The 12,649-nt window shown below is 47.6% G+C and overlaps 1 protein-coding gene across 2 annotated transcripts in view; it reads right to left on the minus strand.

The window, feature by feature from the left end:
- The window catches only part of USP42 (ubiquitin specific peptidase 42), a 38,169-nt gene extending 26,419 nt beyond the window's left edge, over positions 1-11,750 (minus strand). The window contains exons 1-3 of one of the 2 annotated variants that reach the window (XM_083474161.1): positions 11,417-11,750; positions 1,903-2,152; positions 391-594 (exon numbers count right to left, since the gene is read on the minus strand). In XM_083474161.1, the coding sequence (XP_083330287.1) occupies positions 391-594; positions 1,903-2,143 (445 nt within the window). In that variant the 5' untranslated portion in view covers positions 2,144-2,152; positions 11,417-11,750. The remainder of the gene's footprint in view (positions 1-390; positions 595-1,902; positions 2,153-11,416) is intronic. The other variant, XM_083474162.1, reaches the window with a different exon arrangement.
- Between the last annotated feature and the right edge of the window lie 899 nt (positions 11,751-12,649).

Consider the following 12,649-nt stretch of genomic DNA (forward strand, 5'->3'; position numbering starts at 1 on the left):
AGGACACATATTATATGCAATTATCTCCAAAACAAGCAACAGACACCACTCTCAGCATCTAACAAATCCTGAGCAGCTTTAGTAAGCAAAGCAATTTTATATGACATGTGTGAGGCCTAACAAAAATGGGCTGGTTCTCACCCACCTGCCTTCATTCATACCTATAATTTGAGCAGCACTTACAGCTCAGGATAGTAAAAACACAGGGGTGTATACTCAAGAGTAGATCTACTGCAGTTAAAAGGCACGACTAATTTAGGTTCCATAGGAACTGCTTTACACTGCTTTTAACTTAATAGACCATGTTCTTAAGAAGCCTGCCATATTTAGAATCATATAATATTGTCCACATTTTTAGAGAAAGTGTGACAAACGTTAAAATATACTCACAGGTTTTGGAGTGTTCATGGGAAAGCATGTAGTTGGCAAGAGGTGGGGTGTAGGTCAGACATTGCAGTGCAGAGTTGAGGAAGCATGTGTTGCCAAGGTTTTGGAGACCGGCTCCAACTCTGTGTGTTTTTTGCCATTTCAAGCATATCTTCTCTGCCGGAAAGAGGACCTTCTGCGGGGCAGTGATGCCGTCACCAACAGCAGCTGAAGACCAAAGACACATTTTAAATATACTGAAGCAATTTAAGATTTTGAAAGAACGATTACTCAAAGATCGAATTTTAAAATTCAGAACAAAGGACAATGATGTTTGGGAAGCTCCAGCTAAAAGGTGGCCCAGGGTGTGTGTGGAACCACTTTTAAATAAGTAATTTACAATAGTAAAGATAAAGAAAAAGCCCATTTTAATTACCTTCCTGATCTGAACGCTGTATCTTTTTAGTGTTAAAAATGTTAACTATTGAAGAAATCTTAGGTGATTAATAGTATTTTGTTCTACTGATATACTGGGCATGCGTATCACAGGTTTCTCTCTTTCCCCCCATATTTCTATTCCACCTTTCCTCCAAGGAGCGCAAGGTGGTGTACATGGTTCTCTTCCTTCCCATTTTACCCTGACGACTCTGTGAGGCAGGCTGGGCCGAGAGTGACTGGCTGATCCAAGGCTACCCAGAGAGCTGAATGGGGATTTGAACTCTGGTCTCCTAGTCCAACACTCTGACCACTTCTTCACACCAGCGCCAGAAAAGAAAAGTAGCATTTTCTCTGTTTATATAGAATGTGCATGTGTATCTTAGCAGGCAGCTTCTTAGAAGAGGCACCCTCTTCTTTCCTACACAGGAATGCTTCTCAATATTTTGCTTGCCAGTTTCAGGTTTTTAAAAAACGAATATTGAAAAACACTATTACGACGTATAAGAATCTTCCTAATCATATTCTCAATCAATACCATTTTTAATGTGCTTAATGGTTCATCCCAACTGCTAACTGTGCCTTGTTTATAGTTACCAAGGTAACTGTGGCATAACGACTGCAATAGGAGAATATGGCTTTCTCCTTTGGCTCTTGCCACAGGTGGAACAAATTTTCAAAAATGAAGGTTGCACGAGTTGCACAATAGGCTTAAGAACGTAAGAAGAGACTGATGAAACATGCCAGTGGCCCATCTAGTCCAACACCCTCTTCTCACAATGGCCAACCAGATGCCTCTTCTGGGAATCCTGAGTGCAATAGCCATCTCCCTGTCCTGCAGTTTCCAGAAACTGGTATTCAGGTGTATTCTGCTTCTGACAATGGAAGTAGCTTGCAAATCCAAGTGTTCTGGTTGCTATGTTTTACTGCTTAGTGTTGGTTTTAATTATTGTGCATTGTATTTTTCTCTTGTTTGTAATCAGACCAAGGAATGTTTATTGATGGGTGAGCATGTGAATTTCATAAACAAAATAAAATCGTAAGAAGCTTCAGTGTGTATTCTCTTTTTTCTCTCTTTGTTAATAGAGCAGCTTTACTTACACAGATCCTTCTGAGCCGAGGGCTTGGATTTATCAGGTACTGATGAATTAGAGTACACTGCAGCTCCTGGCACTGGCCCCAAAGATATTTTGTGTTTTGGAGCTTCTAAAGAAGAAGACACAGCACCCCATCCTGCAGAGCCCGAGTCCATTTCTCCAGAAGCTGGTGCCACGGAGCTGAAAGGCTGCTTCTCAGAAGCCGAAGGCTTTGAGGACTCAGACGTCTTGTCAACTATGGTCATTGTTCATCTCTGTAAAACCGAGAGAGAGAGAAACATATTGTGGATGCATGGCAAAAGGAATAGAAATCTTGATTCACTTTCTAAGTAGACAACACACAGTTCTTTTTATACATGACGGAAACTCAATCAAGGAAACGTGAACTCCTCAAACAAAAGAAATGGACTGGTCCTTTGGCCATAGCACAATATTCCCAAGTAGCACCCACCCACATAATCTCTCTTGAGGCAGTCGCTGAATGTCTCAGAGTGGCCACACTGGGCCGGTCAGGCTGCCCCAAGAGGTGCTTCTACAGCTCCCCCAACTTCTCCGGCAAATACACAAATCCATTGTGATGACCGCAACCTAGGTTTAAGGTGCCATTTGGCACCTAGCTTATATATTTGAGCTTCTAACACTGCTGCAAGGTCAGATATGATGGCTCACTTGGTTTTTCAAGGAAGCTGCTTGCAACTCAGTAGGTGTCCTGCATAAAGTGACAAGGTGCTTCAGCACCTGTCCATTGTTTCAGAGAACACTAAGGCTTCCATGTAGGGCAGACTTTGCCCGCTGAAAGCCCTAGCAGTGACAGATTGCAAGATTCAGTATGGCCTAAGGCATGTGTGAGTAACAGCAGCACATTGGAAAAGGAAAAAAAATCCCACCTTGCCAGACTGGATTGACCCTAATCAAGCATTTAAGAACCACAAGCCCCTCTTTTTGCCATGCCTGTTTTCATAACACGTTAAATACAGGTGTTATTTTTTATAAACAAGTTGCATACAAATAAGTACTTAAGAAGCCATTGCACATGACATTGTGTGGCATGGCAGTTTCTTTGGATTAATGCTCCCCCCCCCCCAGGGCAATATAAGTATTCCAGTTCCCTAAATGGCTGCTTCAATCTCTAGATATAGGGGCTGAAGGGAGGAGGAAGAACTAGCTTAGTTGCAACATCCTTGGCCAACCCTGGCTCATGGTGGATGGTGGGCCAAACAGCACCATCCATCTACTTGATGATGCTGACGTTCACAGGGCTCTCTGTGTTAATATTAGTCTCAGAATTAATTATCTGTCTCCTATCAGTCTACCAATTGAGCCTGACCATGGCAACGTGCTGCAGCCTGCATTATCCCAGTTCCCAACTTGGAAAGACGGTGCTGCATTGCAGAAGATGCCAAATTTATGGCTCTCCCAATTCCTTCTGGCGTTAACGTCAAAAGAGGGTATGGTCACACAGCTACCCTAGCATTGCATATCCTCATTTAAATAAACACATAAATGCTGCACTAGAGCTGCAGCCATCCATACGATATTTTCTGTCTTGAAGGCTGAAAAGTGGGGAGTGTACACACAGCTGCAATAGTGCTGTAGCAGCTCTGATTGTGACACTGTCTTTCGGCTGTAAAAGGCTAAAATAAAGAGTAGTAGTGCTACACTACTCCAGGCAGAGGAAACCAATTGCAGCATGTGCTAGTTTAGCTTGCAAATCAACTGCTGGCATGGGCAATTTCTTCGTGTGCTAAGAGAATGGCGCACGCAAGGCTGGACTAAAGGCAATATTATAGTAATGCAGCCAGTAATGTCCCACCAGTGCATATCATTTTGAGTTTGGGAGGGAAGCAGAGAGAGGGAGGATCCAGCAGGCAGGAAGAGCCCATGTTAGTGAAAGGAACTGCTGGAGAGGGCTAACTGTAGCATGTACTATACTAACTCCCTACTGTATTTTGAAACCAGAGAGATCTTAAGCAAATCTAATCTCTCTGGGTGTCTAGATCAGTGTTTCCCAAACGTTTTTGGGCAACGGCACACCTGTTTACCGGAAAAAAATCTCACGGCACACCACCATTAAAGCCCCGCCCCGTGACGTCAGCGCGCAGCGTCACGCCGGGAGGGACGCACAAAAGTGAAAGTTTTTTCCCTTCCCCTTGCCGGGGTGGGAGGAGGCAGCAGAGCGAGGGACTGAGGGACGGCGGCAGCTGAGGCGGCGGCGGCTGTTGTGGTGGTGGCGGCGATAGCGGGCGGAGGAGGAGCCGTCGCCGGGAGTTGCTGCTGCTGCTGTTGCTGCTGCTGCCCGGACATGCCGGCCTCCTCCTCCTCCGCTGTCTCGCGCTCCTCCCTTTTGCGCGCGCTGCCCCGCCGCTCGGCACCAGCACCGCGGAGCCGCCCCCGGCTCGACGCGGATCCTCGCCGCCGCCGCCTCTCGCCGCCCGACTCGCCCGCCTCCCTCCCACGGCACACCAGCCGGTGTCTCACGGCACACTAGTGTGCCGCGGAACACCGGTTGGGAAACACTGGTCTAGATCAACACAAAGCCCAGAGATTGGCTTGACAGTAACTGAGAACTGAAGGTTACTGGAAGTGTTTCACACATATGAGGTTACATAAAGTAAATCTAACAGCTTTCATTGCTCTGTTAAACAACACATTCTCAGAGCTCCCTATTAAATCTGGTTTCCTTTTGGAATTACAGGGCTCAGGTTACCAAAATTGCCCAATAACGTAGCAGAAACATACTGAGAAGCACATCTCTGCACCAACACTAAACATGCTTAAGTATTTACTCATTTCCTGCAAGTGTCTGTTCGTTCTTAATGGGAATAGCAATGAAAGAAGAGCACATTGGAAGCGCAATTCTCTTCCCCCTATTAACTAGGAAAAGGTACAATGTGAAAGGGCGCGGGGAGGAAGGGGCAGAAGGTCAAGGAGCCCTCGATGTACAAATAAGTCAGTAACACAATTGCTGAGCAGGAGTTCACTTGCAAGTCATCTGAGAGAATTGTTTATAGAAGAGAATGAACACAGCAGCCAAAATTCATTTGGAAGATAGTAAACTACAGTCCAAGTGCATCATTCCGGAGGTGCCTGGAGCAAACCTAGTAATAAGAGACTACTCCAAAACTGTCAACTGCTCAGATAAGATTATCCGACAACAAACACAGATGCGAATCCAGACAAAGAGTACGTTCCATTAAGCAGCGGGGTGGGGCAGGGGGGAAGAGGAGAAAAAAGGAGGTTTATCATCTTTTCTCCTCTAGGAAACAAGGATGCTTCATCACCACTTGGGAAATGTAACAATAATGAAAAAAGGCAAAGAGGAAATTGTCACAAAAGTAAAGAGTGAAAAGTAATTCTACAGCGCAGTAGCTGTGATTCACTATTTACACAAGCACTTTCTTGTTAAAATGGCATGGCTCTCAATACTGTTGCCAACAACACATTAAGAGAAAATATTTATGACTCCTAATAAGCTACAGAACGTGGCGTGTGCCTAAATGGTACCCAATCAGCGACTAGTGTTGTGTAACTTCCACTGATTTCAATCGGGTGGGACCTGCAAGTCTTACACAATCCTACGTGACTGGATGGTGAGTTACTTCACGTGGGCATACTTACTGGCAAGTAGGCCTTACTAAATTCAGTGAGACTTGCTCCCAAGACAACAGGCCTAAGATCAGCTTTCATGGGAGAGGTCTCTGATCTGACTTAACAAGCCATACTGCTCTGCTTCCAGTTCACTGCTCCCTGGGAGTAGCAATCAAACCAAGAAGTGGGCAGGCAGCTTATGACACATGCTGTGTCTCCCCAATCTCAGCCTATACAACACTGACCCAGGTAGTCACCGGTCAAGGCACTGACCAGACCTGCTTAACTTCAGCAAAGGTCCTGAATCATGTGCCCTCAGACCATGCCCTGGGACTAGTCTAATCACCGGCTTCATAGCAGGACTCTCAGCTTCTGTAGGTCAATCTACCCAACGTAGAATACAATACAAAGAACAGGAAGCTGGTTGCATAGCAGTTAGCTCCTGATGACTCAAAGCAAGTAAGACAAATGGCATGCACTATATAGCAATGACGAACCTAGACAGCATCTTAAAAAGCAGAGACATCACCTTGCCAACAAAGGTCCGTATAAACTATGGTTTTCCCAGTAGTGATGTATGCAAATGAGAGCTGGACCATAAAGAAGGCTGATCGCCGAAGAATTGATGCTTTTGAATTATGGTGCTGGAGGAGACTCTTGAGAGCCCCATGGACTGCAAGAAGATCAAACCTCTCCATTCTTAAGGAAATCAGCCCTGAGTGCTCACTGGAATGACAGATCCTGAAGCTGAGGCTCAAATACTTTGGCCACCTCATGAGAAGAGAAGACTCCCTGGAAAAGACCCTGATGTTGGGAAAGATGGAGGGCACAAGGAGAAGGGGATGACAGAGGACGAGATGGTTGGATAGTGTTCTTGAAGCTACCAGCATGAGTTTGACTGAACTGCGGGAGGCAGTGGAAGACAGAAGTGCCTGGCGTGCTCTGGTCCATGGAGTCACGAAGAGTCAAGACACGACTAAACAACAACAATAGCAGCAGAGAAAATACATATACAGTGGTACCTTGGGTTAAGTACTTAATTCGTTCCAGAGGTCCGTTCTTAACCTGAAACTGTTCTTAACCTGAAGCACCACTTTAGCTAATGGGGCCTCCTGCTGCCGCCGCACCACCAGAGCACAATTTCTGTTCTCATCCTGAAGCAAAGTTCTTAACCCGAGGTACTATTTCTGGGTTAGCGGAGTCTGTAACCTGAAGCGTATGTAACCTGAAGTGTATGTAACCTGAGGTACCACTGTAACACAAAGTACACAACAAACAAACACACAAACCCAGGGTCACTGGTCAGCCTGACCTATGCATAGGAGTTTGCCTTCCAGATCTCCAAACTGCGCCCCAGTTCCATATTGCGGTTATATCCGTGTAAGAAAATTGTCAGTGTGTGTGAATGGTGTTTCAGATGGGAGACTGAGCGATTTGTGAAAGTGCAAGATTCTAATCACTGGTATTCTGAAGCAATCTGCAAGTCAAAGACTGCCTGAATTAAAAGCACCACATGAAAATGTGAATTGACCTTCAACAGTTGCTATAAACCATGGTTTGGCAAACTAAGACCCGGGGGCTGTTTCCAGCCCAATCACCTTCTAAATCTGGCCCACGGATGGTCCGGCAATCAGTGTGTTTTTACATGAGTAAAATGTGTGCTTTTATTTAAAACGCATCTCCGGGTTATTTGTGGGGCATAGGAATTCATTCATTCCTCCCCCCCCCCCCGCAAAAAATATAGTCCGGCCCCCACAAGGTCTGAGGGACAGTAGACCGGCCCCCTGCTGAAAAAGTTTGCTGACCCCTGCTATAAACATTGAACAAAACAATTAATACTACAGGGGTAGGAAACCTGGAACCCTTTTGATGTTGTTGGATGCCAATTCCCATCAGCCTCAGTCAATGGGTAATGGTCAGGGATTATGGGACTTGTAGTCCAGCACTTCTGGAGGGCACAGGGTCCCCATTCCTGTAACAAAACTGACCAATCTGAGAAAATTGCAGGGGCCAACATTTATGCTTTTTTAACAAGTTCAATAAATTGCAATGCATCAAGTGTTTAGAATTTATTTCCTGATAATTTATGGCGGATACAGACTGGGGGAGGGGGTTAATTGTTTTTGTTTTTATTGTGTATTTTATGTTTTTTATCTTGTATTTTTATGTTGAAACTGCCCTGATATTTACAGAGGAAGGGTGGTACACAATTAACAACAACAACAACAACAACAACAACAACAACAATAATGGGAAATTATATTTTAGAATAGCATAGCAGGTGGATGGATAGATGGCTCAGCTCAGCTATAAACTTCAGTAACATTCAGCAACAGGTAACTGCCCAATTTTCAGTCTGTTTGAAGAAATGTTGTACACCACATTTACAAGGGCACACCTTACAATAAAATCAAATACCTTAATTGGAAACATCAGGTCTCTCATTAAAAAGCTGTAATTATTTTAAGAACACCGACTATTAAGAATGTAAAGTCCCAGCAATTACCCCCAGTAGTTCCATTTTGTTTTACTTTTTTTGGATTCAGAACCTCTCTGCACAAGCCCTCTCCCCCCCCCCCCACTGGCCGCCATTTCTGTTCTCAATTATTTATTCTCCCCAGCTTCTTGTTTCCTTTCCCCCACAATTGTCGACCTTGTGCCTAAATCTTTCAATTTAATTTCACTATGGTCTTTTACAACAAAGTTAACTGGTTCTTCTAACATATTCCATTCCGAAAGAAGCAATTTACTTGCAAAGAGGCAGCTCTGTGTGTTTTAAAGGTGCCTTCAAGATACATTTGTGTTTGCAATTTTATACTTACAAAGCATTGTTTATGCCAGGAGAGCCTAAAGTAGTATGTTTCCAGCTACTGAAGCTATAAAATGGGTTTTTAGTAGGGGGCGTGGTAGTCAGTACACACAGAAGGTAGAATATCTGTAAAATGTCTATCTCCCCTATCCCTGGAAATTAATATTACTGAAGGTAGAAGCATTTGATACATTCCTCCCTGGGGAAGGTGGATTTTGCAAGGAACAGAAGAGGCATATTGATACTTTCCCTCCCAGCTCTACTACACAGGAATCTATTGTGCTGCTGCTATAATATCATTCATGCCAAATACAGAGCAACGCGGCCCTGATGTCAACATGTCACACAGCCAGCGTGCATACAGAAAATGTCCATGCGGGAAACAAGATTCGCCGCCCTTGTTCAAACCCAGCAACAGCTGCTGCAACATGTCTAATCAGATGTGGCAAAAGGATGAACTGGACTGAAAAGGTGGACACGTAAGCTATGGACCTAAAGGATGCAAAAGGACCCGGGTCTCTGTTAATTCCCATCCCCACCACATCAAAGCCCGATTTCCAGACACAGGGGGAAGAATGAGAAGAAGGGAAAGTACAGGAATCACTCATTTGAGAAGTAGTGTCCATGGCAACCAAGCAAAGGAAGTAATACTATATAGAGAATGACAGGAGACTTTCAAACCCACCCACCCCTTCAGCAGCAAGCGGGAGGGGCATGAGCAGGGGCACCAGAAGGAAATGGCAAAGTGAAGACAATCTTACAAATCAGAAATAAGATATGGGCACCCACAGGAATTTTTCCAAGGGAGAGGAATAAACATAATTGAAAGGTGGAAGCAGGCAAGTTTCTCACAAAACAAATGAGAATATCTCTGGTTCTACAAATATTTTATTTATTATTTGGAGCATTTGTATCCTTGCTCTTCAACCAAAAAGGCCCTCAGACTGATTTACATACAATCAAAACAAGACAGTCCCTACCCACCTCTCTCTTTTTTTTAACCACAACAGCCCACATGATACACAAGGAGAAAGGAACAGGCAGGCAGAGGAAAATAAAATAAAAACTCAGGCACCAATTTCTAAAGAGTTGTTTCTGTAATGACCAGCTGGCACAAGTCTGGGCCAGGAGGTGCCTTATGTCCCCAGATGACAGCTGAGGGGAGAGGGAGGCCTGATGGAGCTGACCTGTCACAGAAGCTGAGGAAACTCTCAAACTGCTGGAAGGGCTGCACTTCTTTTTTTCTATAAGAAAGCTGACAATCTGGGGCTAATGGTCGGTTGTGTGGGGACTGCCCCCCCTTTACCCCATGTGGACAGCCAAAGTGAGGGAAAAAGACAATGTAGGCTACTCACAAACTGGGAAGGAAATGGGAGAAAAAGCAGTACAGTGGTACCTCAGGTTAAGTACTTAATTCGTTCTGGAGGTCAGTTCTTAACCTGAAGCACCAGTTTAGCTAATGGGGCCTCCTGCTGCTGCCACGCCGCTGGAGCCCGATTTCTGTTCTTATCCTGAAGCAAAGTTCTTAACCTGAAGCACTATTTATGGGTTAGCGGAGTGTGTAACCTGAAGCATATGTAACCTGAAGCGTATGCAACCCGAGGTACCACAGTATATATGAGACCAAGAAAAGAGGGAATTCTGTAACTGCCCCCCCCCATAGGAGGTCAGAGGAAGCAAGGCCCCTGCTCCACACTAAAGCTCAAATCCTTCCTAGAGATGGAGTTAGACCATGCGTAGGCAAACTAAGGCCCGGGGGCTGGATCTGGCCCAATCACCATCTAAATTCAGCCCGCGGACGGTCCGGGAATCGGCGTGTTTTTACATGGGTAGAATGTGTGCTTTTATTTAAAATGCATCAGTGGGTTATTTGTGGGGCATAGGAATTTGTTCACTCCCCCCAATATAGTCCGGCCCCCCACAAGGTCTGAGGGACAATGGACCGGCCCCCTGCTGAAAAAGTTTGCTGACCCCTGTGTTAGACAGCTACGATGCACACACGAAACCATGCTGAAACAGAGAATGGAAGAGTGGGGCAAACTATTCAAAAGCCTTCTGACAACCATACGCACAGAGAGAAATGCACACACACAAAGAATTGGATGTATAATACCCATACTTCTCTGCCAAAGCAAAATGACTATATACGTATATGCAATACAAACACACACACACACACACACACACTAATACCCTAAAAGCCAAATGTACATACATCTCTCTGTATGTACATAACACCAGTGGTGTGAAACGCACGCTTTGCACCCCCAACTATATATAAAATGTGCATAGGAACGTATATATGCACACACACACTTGCCAGTATACAGACACATACTGAAGGAAAACCAACTTTATGCGGACGTGTGTGTATACGACACCAGAAATACACACAGTAGTACACAGACATAAAACACAGGTACATATACACTCCTCATTCCCTCCAAACCACCCAACTGCCTTCCCTTCCTTTCCCTCTCACTCCCCCCCCAAACCATATAAGCAGCAAAGCGGGGCCGAAGGGTGGGGGGAAGCATTTCACAAGCTCCCCCCAATTCTCCCCCAGCCACAGAAAACAAGCCCACGCACGTATCACAGAGCCCATCCCCCGCGTATCTCCAACGCCCCAAACCTCGGGCCCCATAATGCCTCCACCCCCAGCCCCCACTAGCACTGGGTGAGCGCGGGGGCGGCGTTTGCAAGAGGAACGGGGGCTGCTGGGGGGCGCGAGGCGGGGGTGGGGGGTCGGAGGTCACCCCGGGGCAGAGATGGCTGAGGAGTGGGGGGGGGGTCGTGAGAGAAAGAGGGGAGGCAAATGGCAGTGGGCGGGGCGGGGCCAGGACACGCATGGGCCTAGTGGGGAGGCGGGAAGGGAAGCGCCGGGAGAAAAGGCGACGGGCGGAGGAGGCGGCGGCTGAGGAGGCGAGGAGGGGGCGCTCCCGCAGCAGCAGGGGGGCGGGAACGGGCCGCGCCGAGCAGCCCCGGCCCGGGGAGGGACGGAGGGGGCGGCCTAGCCCGGCGCGGCTCCCCGGCGCAGCCCACCCGGCCCCTCGCCCGCCCTCTCCCGCTTTCCCCCCTCACGCTCCCGCCGTCCCCCCTCAGCCTTCCCCGCTTCAGTTACCTGGGACGGCGCTGCCGGCTCCCCTTTCGCCTCAGCCCGGCCGCTCCGCCTCCCTCCCCTCCTGCTCCTGCTTTGCCCGCGTCGGGGAACAATGACGTGCCCCGCTCCGCCCGGCCTCTTGCATCCGGGGCCCCGGCGAAGGCCGGCGCGGCTCTGGGTCACACAGGGACCAGCGCCGCCCCTGCGGCTTCGACAGGGGGCCGGCAGGGGGCGCTGCGCTCGCCGGCGTCTGTTTTAAAAAAGAAATGGAGGGCGGGGCAGGGGCTCGGCGGAACTGCGGGTTTAGGGGCGGTCGGCAAAGAGGCAGGAGGCGCCGCTGCGGCGAGGGGCGGTCTCGAAAGTGCGAGCCGGGAGTGGAACGCAGACTCAATAGTTCGGTTGCGGCTGCTGTTTAACGGGGTGTTTGGGTTGTTTGTTTTCGCGCAGAGCGGCGGTTCTGCGCACGCCTTGCTCGGAGGCAAGCCCCGCTGATCTCACTGGGGCTTCCTCCCTCTGGGTTCCTTGCAGCCTTAACGGCGCAGCCCTAACCATGGCCGCACGTTTAAAGCAACACGTGGCTCTCCCTCCAAAGAATCCCTGGGAATTGTAGTTGAGAGATGTTAGGAGACATCCTGTCCTCCTCAGTTTGGAATTCCCAGCGCCCGTAAAGTACAATTCCCAGGGTTCATTGGGGGAAGGTATGTCTGTTAAAGGGACGCGGGTGGTAATGTGGGTTAAACCACAGAGCCTAGGGCTTGCCGAGCAGAAGATCAGCGGTTCGAATCCCCATGATGGGGTGAGCTCCCGTTGCTTGGTCCCTGCTCCTGCCAACCTAGCAGTTTGAAAGCACGTCAGAGTGCAAGTAGATAAATAGGTACCACTCCTGCGGGAAGGTAAACGGTGTTTCCGTACACTGCTCTGGTTCGCTAGAAGCGGCTTAGTCGTGCTGACCACATGACCTGGAAGCTGTCTGTGGACAAACACCAGCTCCCTGGCCTATAGAGTGAGATGAGCACCACAACCCCAGAGTCGTCCGCGACTGGACCTAATGGTCAGAGGTCCCTTTACCTTTATGTCTGTTAAAAGTGGTATGGGAGTGCTTTAAGTGGGTGATTAGGATGCAACCTGAGTCTGCTAGGGTAGTGGGTTTAGGATTGTAGCCCAGAAGGCTCTTTCTCATTTCTTCACCACCACCGCCACTGAAGCTGCTATTATGTGGAAGAAATATAACAGCAGCTGTCGAAAATCTTTGGA

The sequence above is a fragment of the Podarcis liolepis genome (genome assembly GCF_965112155.1).
Source record: "Podarcis liolepis genome assembly, chromosome: 14".
Lineage (NCBI taxonomy): Eukaryota > Metazoa > Chordata > Lepidosauria > Squamata > Lacertidae > Podarcis > Podarcis liolepis.